Source organism: Coffea arabica, chromosome 11e (genome assembly GCF_036785885.1).
Source record: "Coffea arabica cultivar ET-39 chromosome 11e, Coffea Arabica ET-39 HiFi, whole genome shotgun sequence".
Classification (NCBI taxonomy): Eukaryota; Viridiplantae; Streptophyta; class Magnoliopsida; order Gentianales; family Rubiaceae; genus Coffea; species Coffea arabica.
In genome coordinates, this window is record NC_092331.1 from 59,424,084 (window position 1) to 59,448,685 (window position 24,602).

General features: G+C 39.9%; 3 protein-coding genes and 1 long non-coding RNA gene across 15 annotated transcripts; 2 read left to right on the forward strand and 2 right to left on the reverse strand.

The window, feature by feature from the left end:
- The first annotated feature begins 255 nt into the window (after nt 1–255).
- LOC113716621 (uncharacterized) lies at nt 256–2,572 on the forward strand. Its single transcript, XM_027241017.2, has 4 exons — nt 256–369; nt 626–1,068; nt 1,178–1,781; nt 1,899–2,572. The coding sequence occupies exons 1-4, from the start codon at nt 271–273 to the stop codon at nt 2,358–2,360; spliced, it is 1,608 nt and encodes a 535-aa protein (XP_027096818.2). The 5' UTR covers nt 256–270; the 3' UTR covers nt 2,361–2,572.
- Nucleotides 2,573–5,936: 3,364 nt separating this feature from the next.
- Nucleotides 5,937–12,054, reverse strand: LOC113716757 (protein IQ-DOMAIN 31-like). 7 transcript variants are annotated; one of them, XM_072072517.1, is made up of 9 exons: nt 11,945–12,040; nt 11,675–11,732; nt 10,892–10,978; nt 10,635–10,748; nt 9,645–9,941; nt 8,711–8,911; nt 8,390–8,467; nt 6,907–7,963; nt 5,937–6,285 (listed from the first exon to the last, which is right to left on the reverse strand). In XM_072072517.1, exons 3-9 carry the CDS (start codon nt 10,904–10,906, stop codon nt 6,248–6,250), a joined length of 1,800 nt encoding a protein of 599 aa, XP_071928618.1. In that variant the 5' UTR covers nt 10,907–10,978; nt 11,675–11,732; nt 11,945–12,040; the 3' UTR covers nt 5,937–6,247. The 7 variants fall into 7 exon arrangements, with proteins under 7 accessions (XP_071928618.1, XP_071928614.1, XP_071928613.1 ...); XM_072072513.1 differs by having other exon boundaries at nt 6,853–7,963; nt 10,635–10,769; nt 11,945–12,038; XM_072072512.1 differs by lacking the exon at nt 10,892–10,978 and having other exon boundaries at nt 6,853–7,963; nt 11,945–12,054.
- Nucleotides 12,055–15,236: 3,182 nt separating this feature from the next.
- LOC140021016 (uncharacterized) lies at nt 15,237–20,619 on the forward strand. The gene is made up of 2 exons (XR_011824984.1): nt 15,237–15,327; nt 19,721–20,619. It is a non-coding gene; the product is annotated as an uncharacterized lncRNA (long non-coding RNA).
- Nucleotides 20,416–24,431, reverse strand: LOC113719468 (SNF1-related protein kinase regulatory subunit gamma-1-like). 6 transcript variants are annotated; one of them, XR_011824982.1, is made up of 7 exons: nt 23,930–24,431; nt 23,072–23,277; nt 22,521–22,963; nt 21,935–22,201; nt 21,668–21,840; nt 21,114–21,463; nt 20,416–20,982 (listed from the first exon to the last, which is right to left on the reverse strand). XR_011824982.1 is itself a non-coding variant. In XM_072071715.1 (6 exons), exons 3-6 carry the CDS (start codon nt 22,896–22,898, stop codon nt 21,184–21,186), a joined length of 1,098 nt encoding a protein of 365 aa, XP_071927816.1. In that variant the 5' UTR covers nt 22,899–22,963; nt 23,072–23,138; nt 23,930–24,431; the 3' UTR covers nt 20,416–21,183. The 6 variants fall into 6 exon arrangements, 4 of the variants coding, with proteins under 4 accessions (XP_071927816.1, XP_071927815.1, XP_027100468.2 ...); XR_011824983.1 differs by having other exon boundaries at nt 23,846–24,431; XM_072071715.1 differs by having other exon boundaries at nt 20,416–21,463; nt 23,072–23,138.
- Between the last annotated feature and the right edge of the window lie 171 nt (nt 24,432–24,602).

Consider the following 24,602-nt stretch of genomic DNA (forward strand, 5'->3'; position numbering starts at 1 on the left):
CCACGTTGCTTTATATAAAATTATATACCGTAATGTTTGTTAAATCTTGACGAAGTTCTTTATCAAATATCACCTTTTAGACAGACTAATTACAGCGGGACCAGTTTTTATCCAAATTGAAGCCGCCATAAAAGTAGAGAAACTACTATTAGATCGATTAAGTCAACTTGTAAGCCATTATTATTACATCAGTATTTTACGCCTTTATATATCTACTTATAACTAGCTTTCTACCTCCAAATATTTCCAGCTTTAGGACGCTAAAGACTCATGGCATTTGCAGATTCCTGTGTGAGAGCAAACAGAAACTTTGCTCTCCCATTCCTGACATTATGTTTGATTGTTCTCGTGGATAACGCAGCCGCGGAAGTAAGTGCAATCCCCTCTACATATATATTACTAGCTTTCTTTGTGCCCTTTAACTAAGCCGAGATTGATGTTAATTATTCCTTATTCTACATGGGTTAAAACAAAAAATGTCTTTTGCTTTCCTTTCTTCAACTAATCTACTTTATGAAACAAATTCCTTGACAGTGTAGGATCAATTGAAAAAACGAAAAAACTATATGACAAACTTCGATGTTGTACATGTAACATTTCAACTTACGAAACATATTAATTTCAGTGGTTGAATCATGGAGGTGACTTAACAAATACAAGGAATGCCGTACAAGAAGTGCTGATCAATCCAATCAGTGTTAGGAACTTGAGGCTGAAATGGAGATTTATAGCCGGCTTTGATATATCAGCCACCCCTGCCGTGGCCAATGGAGTTGTGTACTTCCCATCATGGAATGGATTTCTGTATGCCGTGCGCGCGGACAATGGAGCTCTCATTTGGAAACAAAACCTTGGAACCTTAACTGGGCTGCCTCCAGTTGGGGCAATAGTGAACGTTACGGTGTCAAGATCCACCCCAACTGTCGCTGGTGATCTTCTCATCTGTGGAGTTTATGGACCTGCGGTGGTGGTTGCCGTCAGGCGATTAACCGGAGAGCTGGTATGGTTGACTCGCCTTGATCCCCGGCCTCTAGCTCAAATTACTGCATCAGGAACATTTTACTCGGGGTTAGTGGATTTGTTGCATGGGATAAATTCTACCAAGGCAGTAGATTTGTTACATGGATGTAATAATTTCTTAAGCTTCAAAATTGTCGTCGCCTTTCTTCTTTTTCAGGGCATATTACGTGGGAGTATCCTCACTAGAAGAGCTTCTACCAGCCCAACAATGCTGCACATTCCGCGGAAGCATGGTTAAGCTGGATGCCCGTACAGGCACAATTTTGTGGCAAACCTATACAATTCCAGACAATGGTGGCAAATTGGGAGGCTATTCTGGAGCGGCTATTTGGGGAAGTAGCCCCGCGATTGACACTCTTAGAGGGCTGGTTTATGTAGGAACAGGCAATCTGTACATTGCTCCAGCAGAGGTTTTGGCATGCCAAAGGGCCCTAAGTAATCAGACCACTCCACCAATTAATGTTAGCCAGTGTATTGGACCGGATGTTCATTTTGATTCCATCGTCGCTTTTGATATCAACTCGGGGCAAATCAAATGGTCGAGGAGATTGAGCCGCTACGATGTTTTCAATTTTGAATGCTTAGTTCCTAATAACCCCAATTGTCCACCTGGACCTAACTTAGATGCGGATTTTGGAGAGGCTCCGATGCTTCTTACTATAAATAATAATGGAAGGAAGCGTGACATTGCAGTGGCAGTGCAGAAGAGTGGCTTTGCATGGGCGCTTGATCGCAATAATGGTGACATAGTTTGGTCTATAGTAAGTTCTAAATAACTATTATTTGCAAGCTAATGGTTATACTAACTATAATTAAAGGTTAACATTTTCATGATTTGACGCATTTTACTATGTCCATACAAATTCTGGTGTGCGTAGCGGGCAGGACCAGGAAGTAACCAAGGAGGAGGTATATGGGGTGCCGCAACAGATGGAAAAAGGGTGTACACAAACATTGCAAATGGTGATCGACTACCTTTCACCCTGGCACCATCTACTCGAACCACAACAGCCGGTGGATGGGTGGCTTTGGATGCAAACACGGGCCAAATCCTTTGGTCCACAGCGAACCCCAGTAATGAGATTTCTCCAGGGCCTGTGACGATTGTCAACGGAGTCCTTTTTGCAGGTTCTACTGCTCCTAATGGTCCGTTTTATGCTATGGATGCCAATACTGGAGATATAGTGTGGACATATAACACTGGTGCTACAATTTATGGAGGGGCTTCGGCTAGCTATGGCTGCGTCTTCATAGGAAATGGATACTCAGTTGGGTTGGCAAAATTCCACCCAACCTGGACCAGCGGAAATTCAGTTTTTGCATTCTGTGCTTACGCCTGAGGGAGCGAAGTGCAGATTAATTTAAGAGAATCCGAAAAGTTGGGATTTTCATTTAAGGCCTTCCACGAATAAGTGATCTCTACAAGAACTCGACTTGGTAGGAATCACATTTTGGAAGCAAATAGGTTTCAACATGCCAATCATTTTGAATTTCAGATGTCATATGTTCTCATCAACCTGAAATAAAAGCAAGAATACGAAAATTTGTTCGAGTTGGAATTTTGCATACATGCCATCATTTAATTTCTCTCTCACTTCCTTTCGAGGCCACCGACTTAAATGTTCTTGATACGATTGCTTATTCCCCTCGTATTTCAAGACACACTAGCCTCTTGCCTCTGTGCTACGTACCAAAGTAACCATATGAGCTTGTACTTCCTTTTGAATCTGAAGACATTTATTCGATGCCTAAGATATGGAATGTTTCGTAGAAAATTTAAACAAAGGAGGAATGAAACGAAAGTGTGTAGCGTCAATTAACATTTTGGAACATATGCATGTGTACACTTATTAAGAATTAATTAATTTTCTATTTGCTCACAGTATATTATACTATTGGTTTAGATGCATGCAACATATGTACAGAATTTAAATTCTAATTAGAACGAAAGACGAGGGTACATACTCATATGTTTATATTTGCCTAAATTTCGTGCGTCGTATGATCATTTGCTGATGCACCTGGTGCATTGTGTTTCTGCAATTTGTATCCTGTTAGTTGTCCTCGCCATTAATCCCTAACGCTTAAACACAAGGGATAGACTGTTGTATTAAGACACTGTCAGATAAATCCAATATAATTATAGGGCTGCAATGCATGGCTTAAAATCTTGAAGTATTTTTTAGGCCATAGGGATTTGTTACCGAGAACGTGCCTTCCTAGTCCCCAGAATACGACCAATTTCCGTTGAGTAATAGTTGAATTTGCTACAGTACAGCATCAAGTAATTTGGACCAGTAATTTTCCGTTTATTCTTTGCCTTCTGAATCCTCTCATATATATATATATATATATGTATATATATATAGACACATTCACACACACACACACACATGATCGAGGCTGGGCGTACTGCACCTGGCCAATTTGTGGCGTGGTTGCATGGATAACTGATGAGAGAAGATGAACATGACGTCTACAATGGAAGCTTTCTCAAATTCCCAGGTCAATTTTCAGTATTCGTGTAACTGTCTTACCATAATTGCGCAGCAAATTCCGGTTGCTTTAATATGTAAAGTTTTTAAAATTGTGTCTAATTCTTGACCAGGTTCTCGCCCGCGCATCACCTTCTAAACTGGCAATAACAGGAAAAGCATTGCCGGAACCAATTTTAGAAAAGTTCAAGAAAAGGGACTATTTATTTAAGTCAAACTCGTACCTTTGTCACAAAATCCGCCATACATGTCTAGAAGTTGCTCTCGAACTAATATAAAATGTTCCATGCCTGCATATGATATCATTATACCCACCTACTTGATGGAAGACGGGCGTACACAAACATTGCTGATGGGGATCGACTGCCTTTCACCCTTGAACCATCTACTCAGACGACAGAGCCGGGGGATGGGTGGCCGTGGACGCCAACACCGGCCGGCCGGCCATATTCTATGGACTACTGCTACCCCCAGCAATGATATATACTTGTCCTGGGGCCGTTACAATAGTGAATGGAGTCCTTTTTGCTGGCTCAGTGGCTTGTATTGTAATGGTCCATTAGATGCCAGTACTGTGGTCATATAACACTAGTGCTACTATTTATTTGTGGAGGAGCCTCTGCTAGCTATGGCTGCATTTTCATTGGGCATTCATGGATATTCAGCTGGCTTGGCAAAATTCCATCCAACTTGGACCAGTGGAAATTCAACTCTTGCATTCTGTGTTTGAAGAAGAACAGGCTTAAATTAAATGGAGAACTAGGCACATTGCAATAACTTTACTTCTGTTGCTTACAAGATAAACATTAAACTATACTCTTTGTTTGAGATATATGACCTATAAATTCTGAAGTTAACACATCACGGATCCATTGCTTAAAACAAAATACACTGTTAAGTGCTTTAACTCTCAGACATCCTCTACATAACCCCACAACTACAAGAGATGGCTTTGTTCATATCTATGAAACTGAAGTCGTCTTGATCACTCTGGTCATCAGAGTTACGTAAGAACTAAGAATACCGCTGGAAATTCGATTTTTGCATTTTGTGTCTGAACTGTATGTGAAGAAGTGAAGCAAATAAATTCCTGCAAAAAGTAAATGAATAATTCCAATGTTTTGACTCAAAAAACTCTAATAGAAATTACAGCAGATAATTATATGATCTAATCTGTAGATATTGGCAGGTAGCACCGGGAGTTCCCCCAAACACTTCAGTGGGCTAGACTTGGATATTCATGCTTAGAAGAAGAACTAAGAAGTCGGCAGTGAAGCGGTCAGGGGAACTCTAGGGGAAACCTGACGTTTTTCTTTCTTCCTCTTTGGGTGCACTTTTTAATTTGTAACGCTCGTAGATGCAAATTAAGAACACGATATTATTGACCTATTTATAGTGAATTGAACATACTGGAAAACGTAGGCGAAGGAAGGTATGGTTTGCTGCTCAGACACAGGACCACGGCAGCCCCATGCGAAGAAAACTTGGTAGATGCATTAGCAGAACTTGAACCTGGCCGGTATTGTGGGCTTCATGAAGAAAAAGGAATATTTGTAGAAACAAGTAGTGGTACCGTCTCTGTCTATCGTTCGCTACTGCTTTGGCTTTTCCAACTTTTGTGTCTCTCCCCCAACAAAATCAAACGATAATGTTCGTAATCCTAAGCATCAACCTTTTTTCTGACCCGAAAATTTTCGGGGTAACGTAAATTTTTCAATGCATTGCAACTTGGAAGAAATGATTAAAAGGGAACCAAATGCAAAAACAAGGACAGAAATGAGGAGTAGAGGACAACTTATGCGGAAACGTAGCAGGCCACAATCACCTGCATTAGTGAATTGTCGTCAAACTCTGATTCACCGCTTTCCTTCACTAAATTTTTCCCACAGATGAGGGTAGGTTCAGCGGCTACTACTTTATATCCTGAATTTTGATCAGGTTTTGCTTTTCAGACAAAAGGATAGCAACAATTTACAAGAGAAAAGGAGGATAGAAATCAATATGAATATTGCCAGCATTACGTTATCAAGCAACTGAAACAAGAACCACAATTTAGGTCTTCCCTAGAGCTGCCTCAAACACTTCGCTGAGTATCATTCATCAAATTAAAAGATGGAGAGCACCTATCAATTCACTGAAGTGTTTGGGGGGAACTCCCGGGCATGCCTGATCCTCAATGCTGCCTGACGTAGTATGCTAGTATAGTGCTAGCTTCGGCCTGCAAAAGTTGGCAATCTAATGCATTCCCATTCTAGGCGGAAGAAGGCATACGCTGGTTTTATTAGTTTTAGCCTTCCAATGCTTTCAATTTGCCATTCATATCCCGCGCCATTAACGTTAACTCCCACCATACGGTTCATGGTGAAGGCGAAGACTTGGATGCCAAGTTAAAAACAAGGTGGTAAAATGGCAATTCAGAACTCTACAAAACTTCATGCTACCCGTGAATATGGCAAAAATTATCCAGACATTTTCCCATAACATGTCCTCAAAACCTCCAAAAATCCATCAACCAAAAGCCTACATAACTAATCAATCCTTCCAAAAACTCGACGATACCAGAAAAGACAATTTTTGCGCTCCATGCACTTCTTTTGTCCATTGTCATCCATGTTGTACAGTGACCAACTTACATTAAAGTAGCATGCACAAAACAGAGAATCACTATAGCCAGTAACTGTGTTTCACCTACTATACTCTGGCAACTTCACGTAAACTACTTCCTGCTGTATTTACCTCTTCCATTCTGCTTGAATCAACTTACCTGAAACTAAAAAAGACCATATATCAGAATGCAAGAGCAGCATCATAAAACCAAAAGGCCCATAAGAATCCTATGACAGTAACTATGGGGGTGAGAATTACAACAGATTAAAAGATGCTAGTAGCATGATTAAGAGCAGTTAAGCAGTGCATGAAGAAAGTTCAAGTCCATTCAGGAAAACAACATGTTAAGGAACGGTAAGCAAAGACGTTCCTGAGTGAAAATCACAATAAACATTTGAATCAGATGGAAGAATAAACAAAGCCAGACGTGAAGAACAGGTGCTTGAAACAAATTCAAGATGCTGATTATTACTAAATTTTCGACACAAAACTAATTCAGCTGTGAATGTTTTACATCCAAGTAAATTTCACGAGTTAGGGGAAAATTTTCAAACAGAATTTTCAACTTTATAAAATCGTATTTAGACAATTGCTATTTAATAGACTTCAAAAGCATTTCAAAAGTGCAGACAAATTTTAGTGATACTAATATATGCTCAAAAGGCCATCATATTTAAGCTGTGTTTTTTTTTTCTTTTTTAAACCAAATGAAAGCATCTTTAAATATTACCATCTCTGGAAGATGAAAGAGATCTGTCAATTTTGATTCCTCCTTTTCCACTACCTTGAACAAGACTCTGTACTCGTGGAGATGAAGTCAGCTTCACATTGGTAGAAGAAGGCAACGAGTAGCGCCTAGGTAGACCATTCTTCTCGTATGCATCTTGTCCAAACCTCGGCGAGACTTGACCTCGTGCCTTAGCCTTGGCAGACTCAGTTGCTGCCATGTAACTGGGGACCTTTGTTTCATTAGTTATGCCTACATCTTGTTCATCATGCTTTGCGGGTAAAGAAGCTCTTCTCTTGTTAAACTTGTAGTTCTCATTGCCATTTTGATCATCCTTAGACTTTATGACACTAGGGACAGCTGCATCTTGATCGTCATGCATTGGAGGTAAAGAAGCTCTTCTCTTGCTAACTTTATGGTTCTCATCGCCAGATAGATCATCCTTAAAATTCTTATCCACAACCAGAATATTCTCATTTTCCTCACCAAAAATTTTAGGTTGCCCATCAGTGTTAGATACAGGACAATCACATAACTCATCAACTGTGTCATGCCTATCTGGAAGATCTGCAGATGTTGCCTGATCAGTTTGTTTCAGTACATCCCCTTCCAAGTCTGCTTGCAGTTTATCAGATTGAGTATCAGTACTGTGTTCTGATAGCTCATGAGCTGGTTGATTCGATCCATTTCCATGAGTTAGTCCTTGTTTCTCAGTATCAACCTCTTTCTCGATGGAAGCATCTCTTTGGGAGTCAGAAATTTTCTTCAGATTACGCTTAACCTTCTCAACCTCATTCTGAGGATAACACTGAGCAGAATTGGTGGAGTGATTTGAAGTCCTCGTTGGATTGCTTTTTTGTTTATCTGACTCAGTCATACTATGACTTGAGCTAATGTGAACTGTGCCAGAGTGCAATCTCCCTGTACCGCGCTTTGCCCTGGTTTGCCCTATTTCAGCTCTCCGATGCTTTGAACCAGCAATCTTTTTCAGCTCAGATTTTGGTTCCCATATGCGTATTGATGTCCACCGAAGAAGCCAATGCCATGCTGAATCTGGTTCCTCCACACCACATTGTAGACTTATAGGCATCGCAGAGGCTGACAGAGAGAGTAGCTGAAAGTTGTCGAATACGTGATGAGATACAATATCTTTGAATATAATGCATGTCACACAAAAAGAATAGAATAAGACAGAAATCTAATGACACATGAACATTCAATAGTTGTTTTTAAGCACCAAGAAAATTACTCTCTTTTGGTCATGCACCGTAGAGGTTATGCTTAAAAAGAACAAGAAATGTTTGTATAATTCACTTAAGAATAAGTAAAAAAATTCAGGTCTCTCCACATCAACTAATTGCCCTTATGCTGAAACAGAGATAGGAGGGAATGCTTCTAAATATTATATTTAACTTTCCAAGATGACTTCTCTCCATCTTACGGTTGCAAATTTTGCACTAGAAATTCCAAAACTTGGGCCTTCTCAAATGCAGCAGCAGGAAAGAATCAATCTGCAGAAGCTATGATACATTTTACATACCTCAGCAACAAAACCATTCTTCAACAATTCTTCTGCTTGATTATATGTGTTTTCACTCGGTTCCAAATATTTGGCATCCTGTTTGGTACATGAAAACATCAACCACACTGAACAAATATAAGCTAACAGGTAGATGGACTGGAATGCACATTAACTAATTACTGTATTAAATTCCAACCTCTGTGCTTGTCAAATACAGCTATTTGAATCAGAACTAAAGTTCATGTGATTGGAAAATGCCATGTTTTTCTGATGGTTCCTTATCATGTCAAATACTCTAGTTCAAGAGAAAAACCATACACAAATCAATTAACAGATTACCTTTTCTTCCACAGTTGACTTAGCGCGCACTTTAATGCCAATATCAGAACATCTAACAATCTGGCCTCGAACAAAAGCTTGTAACTTAACAATGCTCTGTACGTACTGCAATGTGGAAACAGCCTGCCTCCTGACTAAGTGACCACGAATAACTGCTTGTAGCCTTATGATGCCATCAAGTGCTCGAAATGCCCGGCGAGCCTTCAAACAGACCGAGCATCAGCAGGGGTGAAACATCCATCCAAAAATGTACATATTTATACATGACAGGATGCAAACAAAATAGGGCTAAAGCAGTATGGATATCTATTCAGAGAAAAAAGATGTATATTTTAGCCAAAACTAATTAGCGAGTCACCTGTAGTTTAATAAAGAAATATGTGCAAATTAGTAATCAGCTCAGTGACACATTGTATCGATAAATTGGATAAAAATTCTCATCCGAAGGTATCCAAAAATTCTCATCCAAAGGTCACTTTCTTTATGTTGTATAAAAAAAAATATATCACTGAGGAGTGAAGGCATAGGTGGAAGAGTAGGATGTGGAATAACTACTCAAAGTCAAAAGCATAGGACAACATGAATGGAGCATTTCTATGTCTCCGTCCTCTATAAACATTCCCAATCAGTTATCAGCGGCATTCAGGCCCATCATATTTTGGTCAATAAAAATGATCCGATCAGATATTTCAATAAATGAAATAGACCAGCATATACAATATATCATCAAGCTCTAAGTCATATATTCCACCTTCTAGAGATTCATTAAGTTCGACATTCTATCCATGAGCTCATGACTAGCAGCATCAGAAAAACTTATGCAATGTGGTCACCTATTATGAATTATAAATTAAATGATAGTTCAATAAGCTTGTTTGTTTACACAGAATTAAGTATAAGAAGCTCAGTAAGAATTCCACCAAGAGGAAGATACCAAGTAACCCCTAAAAGCAGCTTGTGCCTTTGTAGCAGCTTGGTCAAGCCTCATTCTCTCAGAATCTTGAGGTGGATCAACATCTGTGGCTGTTTGTGCATCTCCATCTAGCTTTGGTGAAGACAAAATCAAACCAATGCTTGGCAACCTCGGAGCCTCTTCCTTTTCAGGTTCTGGGCCTTTGCCAGTGGTGGCAATAGGACAAGGAACCGGTTCAGAAATTGAAAATGGCTCCACGGCTAATTTGGAAGGTGGTTCCTTGTCCGAAACAAGTGATGCTTTTTCAGTTGAAGATTTCTTCAAAGAAAAAACATAAAAGGTATAAGTACAGGCTTCTGAGTTGTAGATACGACTTTTTATTATGCCAGAGGTTTAGTAAAACGGCACCCAACCACAAGCTGAAAAGGCAGCACTTAGATAACTGAATTAATAACACAGAGACTTTGATGCTCTGTAAACATAAGGTCTGGCATAACAATTTGATCAAGCCAAAGTACTTCAAAGAAATCAAAAGCTTCAAGTAAAGCATCAGGTCTCCAAGTAAAGCATCTTCCTTTCAAAACAATGACTTTACACAACTATCACAACTTGATGCTTGAGATAAAGCCCAAAGGGTAGAGCATCCGTATGAGTGAATCCCTCTATTGATTTCCCCTTTTGGCGCGTTCTTAAAAAATAAAATTGGTCAGCTAAGCCTATCAAAAAAACTAAATAGATGATAGGTGTCATCAACAACTGTCCGATAGCATAAACTAGACTGTCACAAACAACTGTCCAATAGCATAAACAAGACATTAGACACCTATTTCCTGTAACATATACATCGGGGGATGCCACAAGCAAGCAGGAATACGGTAACAGTTGCTGTATGGATGTATCAGCTTGTACATACTTCTATCTGTGCAAGGGTGTCAGACAAAGAGATAGGAGGGCAAGGAGAAGACTAACAACCATTGAAGAGGACAAGGAACAATGTTGTTGAACACTTACTGTAATGTCTTTTCCTTTGGACAAATTGGATTTGGATGACTTCTTCCCAAATAGAACAGATTTGATCCATTTTCCAGGAGATTTTCCCATTTTTAAACCGCTGTATTCTACAACCTGCAAAATTTAGTCAAAAGCCTGCAACATTTGGCATTGTAGAACCTCATTAATGAGCTAACAGAAGCACGTACAATCCAATGATTGGAATCAGAAGCAAAACTATCATGTTGATGTAAGCATATTATTCTACTTGTACTGACCCAAAAGGCCGGCATTGCAAGTTAAATGTTGTCTTCCTCATAATTGAATGCTAAATTCATCAACTGACCACAATGAGAAGGTATCCACTAAAATTAATAGAATATTGGTTAGCAAGGAGAGATTTATCAACTTAGTTTCCATTAATTAATCATCACAAAAATCAAACAGAAAGAAAGATAATTGATGATTGCCACTATTTACAATGTCGGATCAAGTTCCGACAAGAACATTGATTTGTTTGATGCCAGATAGACAAAAGCACAAATCCCTTAAACTCAAGAGCTAGAAGTGTTCATTCTATTGGACCTTTTTTTTCCCTTCATTCTACTGGACTTGCTTTGAATCAATCCTCAAGTCACAGAAAACACGCACCCACAGCACAAGAGCAAAATTTCAGCTTTTACATAAGCTTTATATTTGTCACACAACAAATTGATATCTTTTCTTATATCTTGTATGTGCACCAAACAATCGGGCACACGAGAACAAATTTAAATGAGCTAAAAAGAATATGCAAAATACCAGCCCCTCCTCCCTTGGTCGCTCCCCACCCCCAACCCGAACAACCACCAACCCCGCTGAGTAGCTAAGTACGACAAAAGACAACGCTAACTAGAACAAACAAACAAATATATTACTCAAGCAGCAACAAACCCGTTTAGAAAGCAGCTCAAGAAAGCATCCTACTGAAGTTTCTCCAAAAACTCAAAAGAAACAATAAAAGAGAAAGAAAAATCAAGTACTGCAGTGTTAATTAAAGGTGTGTAGGATCTAAAACTTACCTGAATAATACAGGATGTTATCCCACTTGCAAATCCCTTAAATCAAAAAGTCCCGAAACTTGTCAAAGAAAAAGGAAAGAAAAAAAAAAAAGACAACATTTTTAGCAAAAAGGAAAAACAAGATAACTTATTATATAAAATAAAAAGAGAAATGGTGATTATAGAGAAACAGAGATCTAAAAATGGGTAGGGGAGGTTTAGTTGAAACTTCAAAGGATGTGGTTGTGGAGATTTTTCAGATAGTTTATTTCACATGATTGAAGAAAGTACCTAGCAAAACTTCGCCATTTTTGTTCTTTTATCGTTGCTTCACTCTGCTCTGTACTCCCTCAGTCCCTTCTCTACTCTGTTTTAATATCACCTGAATTTTGGTATCGCATGTTTTGGAAATTTTACTTTTAGTACCGTATGTGTAGTTCTAATCTCATTTTAGTCCCTTATATTTTCACCTATACCGTTTTTTGGTCCCTCATGTAATGTATTTTACTATTTTGTACCCTTATGCAATGAGTAATTACGGCATCCCTTGCGCGCACTTAATGCGTGAGAAGCAAAGGGCAATTTATCTCCTTCAAAACAACCTCTAATTCCAAAAAATGAGTAAATCACAATGCATTTGTGATTATACATAACAAACCCTTTTTAATTTGTTTCTCTTGGGTTGAGTGTATAAATTGTTTTATTAGTACTCCCTCCGTCCCACTTTGATAGTCCTGTTTCTTTTTTCACACAGTTTAAGAAAAATTAGTTAACTTTGTTGGAAAAGTAAATTTGGATTGCTATTTTCGAAAATACCCTCACATTAAATATGGTACAACTTTATGAGAACTTGAATTGATGGTAAAAAAAGAATCAACTCTCATTAAATGGAGTAGGTTTATAGTAACAATTACTTACATTGAATAAGGGTATTTTAGGAAAATTAAAATACAACTATATTCTTCAATTGGAAAATGGACTACAATTTGGGATAGATGAAAAAAAAAATACAGGACTATCAAAGTGGGACGGAGGGAGTATTAGTTATTTACTTTATATAAAAGCACATTACTTTTTTTATTTTGGTTATTAATGAAGTAAACTTTGCAGATCCCTTTTATATTTTTTTCCAAAATTTTTGTGAGAAGAGTTATTGACTAAAATATAGTGACTATTAGTGTCATTTGAATTAGTTCCATAGGAACCTATGCAAATTTATCTTGAAGGCAAACAAATATATATGGTCAAACCGAACCCTTAAACCGAAATAAGCTTAATTGCAATAAAGTGTTTTATATGCCTCCTTCCTATGCACTGTCATTGTTTTAATTGAGATGATTAACAAAGAAAGATCTGCCACAATAAATACATGGCGGGTCTTTTTTGGTTGGTGATTATTAATTAAGGATAATTAAAAGGTGGGGTTAAAGAAAATGAAATTAGACATATAGGACCATATTTTGAGCAAAAATATGGAGAGACCGTGGTCTTCTAATTTTTTCTATCATCATCCATGCTTATCTTGGGTAACTTATTTAATTCCCAAAATAATGGATTTCTTTGTCTGAAATCGACAGCTACCAAGAGAAGTTAAGTTAGGGGAATGCTCAGTGGTAACGGGGCTTTCTAATTTCTAGCCCAACCTGGATTGGACCCTGGGAAACTTAATAGTGCTGAGTTTACTGGCTTTGTTACTTTTTTTAGCCAATTGATGCATGTCTTTTAAGTCACTAGTAATAAATTATTACTATAAGCATTTCTAGAAGATTTAACTGCCCCCTTTTCCTTTTGATAAGTTGAAGAAAATTCAACTAACCAAGAATATATTTGCTTTTTCCTTTTTCATCCATCTGTTAAAATGTAATTAACTTTTCAATTGAATAATATGGTTAACTTGTAATTTCTCTAAAATGTTCTTATTTAATGTAGGTTGTTATTGAGTATAACCTAACTTATTTAATGTAAAGTTAATTAGTCATACTCTATGTAATATAATGAAATTTAGGAAGATAGTGAGTTAAATTTATTCTTCTACCAAAGTTAACTAAATTTTTTTTTTTTAAACTGTGTCAAGAAAAAAACCCAGACCTGTCAAAGTGGGATATGGGAGTATTTCCTTCCGGGCTGCTTCCTATTTCGTTTACACATGCATTTCTTCCAGATCTGGCCTTTGGTTGCAGGCGTGATGCTGTACAGATCTAGTGCAGAGCCCATAGATCTGAGGCCCAAACAATAATACCCTTCATTGGGCTAATATTATTCTAGGCACAGTGTGGACTTTGTGTAGTTGTTTTGTTGTTTCTCAAGTGTTAGTCACGCACCCTAAAACATGAATGATGGAGCCCATGATTGACAAGGATGATTTTTTTTTTTTTGGGGTGGAAGAACTTAAAACAGATGAATAAATTGGAGGGAACTTCCAAATAGTGGTGCTCTTCGAATAGAGTTCCTAAATAGTGGAAGTTCTGAAAGAAACAACCGTTTTTTAGTGAATGTATTTTTTGAAAAAAAAAGCATGATGCGTATTTTGAGGAAACAACAACGCGTTTAATAAGTGCGTTTTTTCACTACTAGATTCAAAAAAAAAATGAAAGTAATTTTAGAAAATCCCACATTTTAGGATTTATTTTGATGGAAAATATTATTCAATTAAGAGAGTTGTTTCAAATGTGCTCCTTTTGTTTAGTTAAAAATGATAACTAAAATTAACACTTATACTTTAGGCATCACACTAGATAAGAAAAATCATATGTTTCTTCCGTCTCAAGCACACTAACTATAAAGTTAATTTGAATCTTTGCTTACAATTGTATAGTTTTTAAAATGAATATAATCAAATATCATTCGAAAAAAAATGAATAAATAGTATTTGTTCATTACACTCATAAGAGATAAAAGAAAGACCCTTTTGTTGCAAAAGCAAGGGAGTGCAAAAGTTGGGTAAAAGGAATTGGTTACAAAAGAATCAATAGTGGCTTCTCAATAGTTATGTTTGAGTGTCTTTTTTCGGAATTGCCCCATTAGCGTCCTTAATCATCGTTCCCCCAATTACATAATCCCCATATTCTTGCTATTTCTTGCATTTGAATCCCCATATTGATGGGTTTTTGTGTAAGAGCAAGTGCGAGAATCGTCCCTCCCAATTCCCAAACATCCGATTAAAATTGGAAGGGTGAGAATCGCGAGTGAAAGTGTGAATTTGCGAGCGACACTGAATATTAACAAGATTATACAAAATATTCCATGCAGTTCCAATAGATTAATAAAGCTTTCATAAAAGCTAGACTGAGCAATAGAATACCCGGTAGGAGCTTAATATCGTGGAATTCAATGATTGCAGCAATGGTGTTGAATGATCAAAGTGAGCTTACAATTGAGCTTTTTGTAAAGATAACCAGTTGATGCCAGATTCAGCAACATGGAATTCGATGATCAGTGGGTTTTCGCAGCTGGGACAAGAAGCTGAAGCTTTCCTCTTTTTCAGGAAAAAGCTCTCCGAGAATATTTTCCCCAGTTTGAAATCCGTCACAAGCTTATTAACTGCTTGTTCAGCTCTGTCTACGCTGCGCTTTGGTCCTTGATTGTGTAATGGTACAGAACCAGTTGGAGGCAATGGTGACAGATTTGTTGCAGAAAGCAGTAAACTATTGCTCAATAGAAATGGAGTAGAATTGGTATTGAAAATGATTTGGTAATTCAATTTCTTAATATGAATGAATACAGACTGGAAACAATGGATTCAGAGATAGAAGGGGAAAAAGAGTGAAGGAATAAAACGTGAGAGGGAGGGAGGGAGATTGGCAGAGCCAATCTTTCTTTACAAGTAATTGGACAAATGACAAAATGCTACCTATCACTAAGATTTCTTCTGCTTTTATGGTTTTCCCGGCTAACTAACTTCTAAACTAACCAATGAGCTGAGGCCAGGTGGATTCTAGAATGATCCGTCCCACTTGTTCATAACAGAAGCATAATTCTGTTTGGAGCCAAGAAAAACGTGTTTCCTGAATCACGCCTTCCCTTTCTTCGGTTTGATCAATCGCGCCATCCTTTTGCCGTAGACCACGCCTTCACCTTTCTTTAAGCTGAACTGGAAAGACTTCTGCACTCCATGACAGTACCCCCTCCTTCACAAATATCTTGTCCTCAAGATTGAAACTGGGGAAACTGCTTCTCAATATCCTCTGCGAATTCCCATGTTGCCTCTGCTGGATCTGTTCCCCACCAGTGAATCAGCCATTGTACTGCAGCAGCATTCCCTTTCTTGACTATTCTCCTATCCAGCACTGCTACGGGCTCTACCCTCAAGTGCCCTTTTCCATCGACTTCCGGTAGCTGTAAAATAGGTGTAGTCTGTTCTCCAACTTTTTTCTTCAGTAGTGAGACATGAAAAACAGGATGTATTTTGGACCCTGTTGGCAGCTTCAGCATGTAAGCAACCTCTCCAATCTTTTTTATTACTTCAAAGGGCCCATAGTAACGTGCTGATAGCTTGGTGTTGCTCCTCATAGCTACAGAATTTTGCCTGTAAGGTTGTAGTCTTAAGTATACCCAGTCTCCAATTTCAAATCTCCTTTCACTCCTCCTTTCATCTGCATACCTTTTCATCCTTTCCTGAGCCTGTGCTAGATTCTGTTTTAGTGCAATGTCGACCTTATGCCTTTCCCTTAGATAGTCTCCAACTACAGCCACCTTGGCCTGAGTGTAGGGTCCCAGGGCCATCTGTGGAGGCGCCTGCCCATACAGAGCTTCAAAGGGTGTCATTTGAATAGCTGTGTGGTGACTGGTATTATACCACCATTCTGCCATGGCCAACCAGTGGTTCCACTTCTTTGGTTCTAGATGGGAGAAACATCTGAGGTACATTTCCAGTACCTGATTCACTCTTTCTGTCTGGCCATCAGATTGTGGGTGATAAGCTGTGCTGAGGTCCAGTGTAGCTCCCAGTAGTGTAAATATCTCACTCCAAAACAGACTGGTGAAGATTCTATCCCTGTCTGATAGCATGCTTTGGGGTATTCCATGTAACCTGACTATCCCATCCAAGAATATTCTAGCAATTTTTGGGGCATCAAAGGGGTGCGATATACTCAGGAAGTGAGCATACTTGGTGTACCTATCTACTACTACCATGATGGTGTCTTTTCCCTCTGAGTTAGGTAACCCTTCAATGAAATCCATGGTGACATGGCTCCAGGGAGACTGTGGGACTGGCAGTGGCTGCAGTAACCCTGGATATGACACATGCTCATCCTTACATTTCTTGCAGACATCACATTCCAAAATAGCTGTCTTAATGTCCCTGTGCATACCTGGCCAGTAGAACAGCTGTTTAGCCCTCAGAAAGCTAGCTTGTATGCCAGAATGTCCCCCTAACTGTGAGCCATGTAGAGTGCTGATCAGTTTCTTTCTTATCTCTCCCCCAGATCCCACAGCTATTCTTCCTTTGAACTTCAGAACATCATTATGGTAGCTGAGGTTAGGGACTTGATCTGGTTTCAGCAACACCTCCCTGATGCTATCTTGTGCCCAATCATCCCCTTGGTAGCTGCTAATCACTTCTTTGATCCATTCTGGCACTACAGTTGATATTGCAGTACAGTCCATTCCTTGATCACCTCTCCTAGACAAAGCATCTGCCACTACATTCTCTTTACCCTTCCTGTAGTGGATCTCATAGCTCAGCCCCATGAGTTTAGTTAGCCATTTTTGCTGCAGGGGGGTGGTAATTCTTTGCTCTAATAGGTACTTCAAACTCTGATGATCTGTGTTGATGATGAAGTGTTGACCCTCCAAATAGTGTCTCCACTTGGTGACTGCTGTGACAAGAGCCAGTAGCTCCTTCTCGTAGATGGATAACCCCATATTCTTTGGTCCCAACCCCTGACTGATGTAAGCTATTGGTCTCTTGTTCTGCATGAGGACTGCCCCTATGCCCTTGTAGCAGGCATCAGTCTCTACCACAAAAGGTTGGTTGAAATCAGGTAAGGCCAGAACAGGAGTGTCACTCATGGCCCCTTTGAGCTTCTGAAAAGCTTCCTCAGCTTCTCCTCCCCACTGGAAGCTGTCCTTCTTGAGCAGTGCAGTCAAAGGCTTGGCTATGCTGCCATACCCCTTGACAAACCTCCTATAATATCCAGTTAGGCCTAGGAATCCCCTCAGTTGTTTAACATTCTCTGGTCTAGGCCATTTCACCATTCCCTCTATCTTCCCAGGGTCAGCCTTCACCCCCTCCTCTGTGATGATGTGCCCCAAGTACTCCACCTGTGCCTGAGCAAAAGCACATTTGCTCCTTTTGGCGTACAGCTGGTGCCTCCTGAGGATATCCAGAACCTCTGCCACATGCTTCAGATGCTCCTGTAAACTTGAGCTATATATTAAGATGTCATCAAAAAATACCAGTACTGATTTCCTCAGCTGTTTTTGGAACACATCATTCATTAAGCCTTGGAAAGTAGCAGGGGCATTGGTTAGCCCAAATGGCATCACCTTGAACTCATAGAGTCCCTGATGGGTTCTGAATGCAGTCTTGGGTATGTCTTCAGTCTTGACCCTGATTTGGAAGTACCCTGCTCTCAGGTCAATCTTGGTGAAGTACCTGGATCCATTCAACTCATCCAGGAGCTCATCAATAAGGGGTATTGGGTATTTGCTCTTCACTGTAAGCTCATTCAATTGTCTATAGTCTACACAAAACCTCCAGGTGCCATCCTTCTTTTTAACTAGTAGTACAGGGGATGCAAAGGGGCTGTTACTAAGCTGGATGATGCCATTTCCCAGCATCTCCTGCACTAGTTTCTCAATTTCAGACTTCTGGACGTAGGGGCATCTGTAAGGTCTTATCTGGAAGGGCTTGGATCCCTCTTTCAAGGTGATAGAATGGTCATGACTCCTTTCAGGGGGTAGTCCCTGAGGTTCCCTGAACACATCCTCAAACTCCTGCAGTACCCTCCCCATTTCTGGGGGTATGGCTTCAGTTTCTGGTACCTCCTCAGTTACTGCTTTTAACTGAGCCAGGATCCCATAGGTTTGTTTCCTAGCCCACTTGTGCAGTCTACTACCTTTTATCAGCTTTAATTGCACCTGGTGACCCTCCCCCTTCAACTCCACTTGTTGTTTCCCTTTTTTGAACCTCACCCTCAGCCCTTGGAAGTCAAATTCCATGGGACTGAACCTGGCCAGCCAGTCTACCCCTAATACCATATCACAACCCCCCAACTTCAAGGTATTGAACTGGTGTTGAAACTCATATCCCTGCATTTTCCAGACCACTGGCTTAACTAGGCCCCTGGACTGAATCTTCTCTCCATTAGCTACCCTGACCATTAGGGAGGGTCCACTGCTGATTAGGCCTAGGCTTTTGGCCAGTTGTTCATCCAAAAAACAGTGAGTACTTCCACTGTCAATCAATGCAGTGACAGTTCTCCCTTTTATGGTCCCCCTCAGTTTAATTGTTCTATGCTCCCCACCCCCAGCCAATGCATGCACAGAAACCTCTATGTGTTCATCCTCCAGTCGACCCTCAATGCAGTCACAGAATACTTCAGGGTCAGTCTCCTTTTCCTCCTCAGTGGATGCAGAGTCCCCCTTTTCATCAGTGACTAGCAAAAAGTGAATGTGGGATTGCTTACACACATGGCCAAGTGTGTAGGGTTCAGCACACTTATAGCATAGTCCCTTCTCTCTTCTGAGGTTGTACTCACTAGGGGTGATCCTCCTGAATTGGTTCTGGTTGCTGTTTGGATATTTATGGTTTTTGATGGGGTGTTTGTCTGACGTTCTGGGAGCAGCAGAGCTCCCCTGGTTATGGCTTGGGGTGTGGAATGGGGCTTTGTGTGTATGAATAGTGCTGGGTAGGCCTTTATGTATTTTCTGCATGGCTTTTAAATTTTTTTCTTGTAACTTAGCTGCTTCTATTGCATCAGCCAGAGTTAGGGGCTTGGCCATTTTTACCATGTTAACTATTTCTTCCTTCAAGCCACTTAGAAAACATGTTTTATAGTAAGAGTCAGCCAAATGAGGGAGTGAAGGCATTACCAGTGCTTTGAGCAGCTCAAACTTTTCCAGGTAGTCAGCAACAGATCCCTCCTGATTGAGTTTGTTGAATTCTTCAATGGCCTCCTCTGGCGTGCCTTCACCAAATCTCGCACATAATGCAGTGGCAAATTCAGCCCATGGAATGACTCCCCTGCCACTGAATACTCCATGGAACCAGGTATCAGCCCTGTCTCTTAGGTACAGCTCAGCAATCTCAGACTTCATGTTTTCTTCCACTCCATTGATCTTAAAATACTTGTTAGCTTTGCGGATCCACTCCCTTGGATTATCTCCTGTAAAGTTAGGCAGCTCCATCTTAGGCACCCTGGTGTAAGATCTGCTCTCCTTCCAATCTGATCTGCCCTGACCTTCCCCTTGTGTTTCTCCTTTCCTGGGGCCTACTATCGAACTGCTACTTTCTGTATCCTTATCCTTGCCATTCAACTTGGCCATCATCTGAGCCATCATAGACATCATGCTCTCATACTTTTGGTCCAGATTTTTGAGGGTCCTTTCCGTACCTTCTTGCCTGTGTTCTAGTACCTTGACCACACTTCCTAGCTCAGACAGATCCTTCTTCAATGCTTCATCTTGTGACTTAGCCATCCCAATGGCTCGTAGCTGAGCTCTGATACCACTGTAATGGTACAGAACCAGTTGGAGGCAATGGTGACAGATTTGTTGCAGAAAGCAGTAAACTATTGCTCAATAGAAATGGAGTAGAATTGGTATTGAAAATGATTTGGTAATTCAATTTCTTAATATGAATGAATACAGACTGGAAACAATGGATTCAGAGATAGAAGGGGAAAAAGAGTGAAGGAATAAAACGTGAGAGGGAGGGAGGGAGATTGGCAGAGCCAATCTTTCTTTACAAGTAATTGGACAAATGACAAAATGCTACCTATCACTAAGATTTCTTCTGCTTTTATGGTTTTCCCGGCTAACTAACTTCTAAACTAACCAATGAGCTGAGGCCAGGTGGATTCTAGAATGATCCGTCCCACTTGTTCATAACAGAAGCATAATTCTGTTTGGAGCCAAGAAAAACGTGTTTCCTGAATCACGCCTTCCCTTTCTTCGGTTTGATCAATCGCGCCATCCTTTTGCCGTAGACCACGCCTTCACCTTTCTTTAAGCTGAACTGGAAAGACTTCTGCACTCCATGACAGATTGGAGCTTGTGAACAGCATGCAGATTTTGAGCTGGGCGAAGAGATTGCTAGAAAGCTTTCAACTTTAGAGCCAGATAATTCTTTTCCCTTCGTTATTCTATCCAACATATACGCTGGACTAGCAAAGTGGAAGGATGTGGAAAGAATCAGGGATATAATGAGCAGAAGGCAACTGGAAAAATTTCCACCCTCCAATACCATAGGGGAGTGATATGAAGACAATAGCATGTAAAATTATAGAGATGGCACCTGATTTTGAACAAAACTGTTAAAAGACCGTCTACTCAAACAAATGTTACACATTTCGCTAGCAAAGACATCAACAGCCCAACATTTCTTGTGCCGCAAATCCGAAGTAGTTATCGAAGAAGTTTGGCGGTTCAAAGATAAAGCAAGAGATCACATCTCTCAGTGTGATTACACCAGTGACTCCATTGTCGTCACCTACCACATAGATCCTGTGGACTGAGTTGGAAGCAAGCGCATGTATCACACTGCCAAGAGTTTCATCAGGCTTGCATGTTAACGGCCTGATGACCTTGCCTGTATGAGGGATTGCTGAAGCAATGGTGTTCATGAAATCCTTCACAGTGAGCACCCTGTGAAAATATCCTCAGTGAAATAGATATGAAAAAAGGCCTGTTTGTGGTGAGTTTATAACCTAGTGGCCAATAAAATGCAATTATGATCTGGTAGGAACCATGGACGTTATTTGCATATTAATGGGAAAATCTTGACGCCGCAAAGATTAGTAGACAATATAAAACACTTAACCATTTTGAGGTAGTAAAATTTTCTTTTACCTGAAACTGGAGAAAAGTTCAGGCTTAAGCAACAAGAATCTGATGTCTCTTATGCTCACACTGCCAACGATCTGCTTTTTTGGTCCCTCAACAACAGGAAGTCCACCAATTTGGTTATCTTTCATCTTTTTAAATGCTTCTAGAATCAGTTCATCACTTTGGACGCTAACAACCTGACCAAGATAAAATGCCAACCACTTTTTATGTTTAACTTGTTGCACACACTCTTATCACTGATACGTGAATTGGATATCTAATTTATCTCACCTCATCTGGTGTCATGAAAGGAAGTCCCAACTTAGATATTGGATTTGCGGATATGCAGTCAAACCAATCCCTTCCGTTGCATCTCTCTAGACCATGGATTACAGCAGATTGAGTTATGAAGTTTCTGATGGATGAATTTCCTGTTTCAATAACAGGTACGTTTCTCAGCCTGTACTTTGAGAGAAGCAACAAGACACTCAACATTGAACTATCTGTTGCAACAGGAATGAAAGGTGCCCAGCGATAAGATTTCAGGATGGATTTCACCTGCAAATGAACAACATTAAGGTGACATATTCATCCATTAAGACTAGAAGTTTGGGCCACAACAAATTTCTTATTATCACAGATATATTTATTGTTCCAAAGTTCAAATCAACAACATTTAACATTTCAATGACCTCTCCAGGATGAATAAAGGGATTTGATAAGTGTGTACTGTGATAGGGATTTGATAAGTATGTGCAAAGATAATTCATAAAATAGCTGAAACATGGTGGCTGTGAAAAGCTGATTGAAATTGTTTTGAGATTAAGAAGCATAAAAGTATGTTAATGAGACCTTCCACTCCTATATGCTCACTTACTGTGGTTGACTTGAATGGTTCTTCTTGAAGGATAACTTTGTAGAAATCCTCGCCCAACTTATCAGCTGCAGTGGGAGCATCTTTTGCCATTCCTTTCTCTGCACTCAGACCACCTGCAACAGCTGCTCCAACAGCAGCAACAGTTAGGCCTGCAATTGCAGCAGGACCAGTTGAACCTAGTGCTATTGCTCCAAGTGTGCCTGCAGCACCAGCACCTACCCCTGCAGCAGCTGCAGAACCAGCTGATAAGGCAGCTGCTGCAACTCCTGCTGTCTCTAGCACCCAAAGCACAATGGCGGCGTAATCTATGATTCCCAAGTATCTTTCTCTCCAATCTGTTGTATATTCAATATCAGGGTTTCTCACAGGAGCTGACATGATGTTGCTTTCTGATAAAACTCTCACAGCATCTCCAATAGATGTGTCTGCTGGGATCTCAATCACTACAGGTACGTTGCAAGAAGCCATTGAACACTATGTGTTTGAACAAGAAAACCATAGATGATACATTAAGTGAGAAGCTGGCGAAATGAAAGATTCCTTCCTGTTACCTTTGCCGCCAGGAACTTCTGGAAAAGATGAAACTGGAATTCTTGCAAATGCAGCCGTTAGAGTCTCCTGTAACGATTGAGGTAACATTTTTCTGCTTTGGACATTCTCAAAGTAAGCATCGTAACTTGTAGATTTTGGGCCTTTTGATGCTTGTGCCATGTTTATCTAAATATCTATAAACCAAGGAAAAATTGACGTGCTATTTCTGCATATCAAGCAAAGCAAATGACAAAAATGAAAATCATGTACAGCATTTGAATCAAACAATCTTAGAAGCTCAAAAACCCGGTTAGAATTGATAGTAAACATGTGGATCGCAGGTTCTTCAGTTGTTCAATTTGCACAATTCAATGCTAGATTTTCAGGCAAAACCAATTGATGCATTATATATCACAACAAAACGGAGTAAAAACTACTTATCATGATCAGATTCTAAAAGCTCGTCAAATTCTAACAGTAACTTGGGCGCGTCAGCAATGAGATGGCCGTCATTAGTGTGAGCCAATGCTTTACAATCCATTGGACTAGATTGCACATTGAGTTTCCTAAAGGCCTATTCATCATGGGGCAGCGTGGAATTTCTACTTTTCTAGCGCTATGGGGGCTCTTCCTGCGCGTTTCTTCCCATTTATAGCTGTATTTTTGGCGTTCTTCTAGCATTTCTTTACTTCTTACAAATTCAACTACTTCTTGGGTTGATATTTTCCACTGACCGACCAACAATAAGCAGAAAGATTGCTTAACCAAGAAACACCTTAGAAAACATAGCATACCAAACTCGAGGAATAGCAGTTTTTGTTGTTAAAATTCAGGAGATGCAGCAGTAGGTTCTCGCCTCAGCAGCAAGAAAATGTTACCTGTGTAGCGCCTCTTGACTTGCAAAGATCAGAAGGGGCTTGTGATACCTTTTCCCAAGATCTTTGTTTCTGGAGCGTCCCTTGTGAAGAGTGAAGAGAGTTTGTTATTGAAGATTCTATGTGGAGGAAGAAGGCGGTGCCATGTGTAACCACTATATACGTGTCAGGAAACTAAGCCCCCAGCAACCCCCCCTCCCCCCCAACCCATAGTCAGTTCTCCTGTTTGGAGGCTTATTCTTTCCTTTGAAGTGGTCTCTCTCCTCTGCAGTATAGAGTCGGCGATTCCTTTTCTCGGCTCTTTTCTGGTTTTAGATAGAGAGGCACAGCGGGCCAATTATTAGCGAGTGTTAAGTGACTTTGGATCACCACCACCAATCCAATGACAATTTTCTAAATTTTGCCTATTCTTTTCTCCTCTTCTTTCAAACCTTGTATTCCTTCGCCTTCTCCCTCCACCTTAGCATACTCTTCAATTATTGTGTCATTGACCTTTTGTGTTGATAGCTAAACCATCCTATACGTATGTAGCGACATCATTTGAAACTTGTCTTGACTACCATTTTTTTTTTTTTGTCACATCACGCAATTTTTATTTGTCTTCTTTTTGAATTTTTTTTCTTTTTATTTAGATAAAATGATTTGTTCACTAACTCGTTGTTATCTATTAAACTTT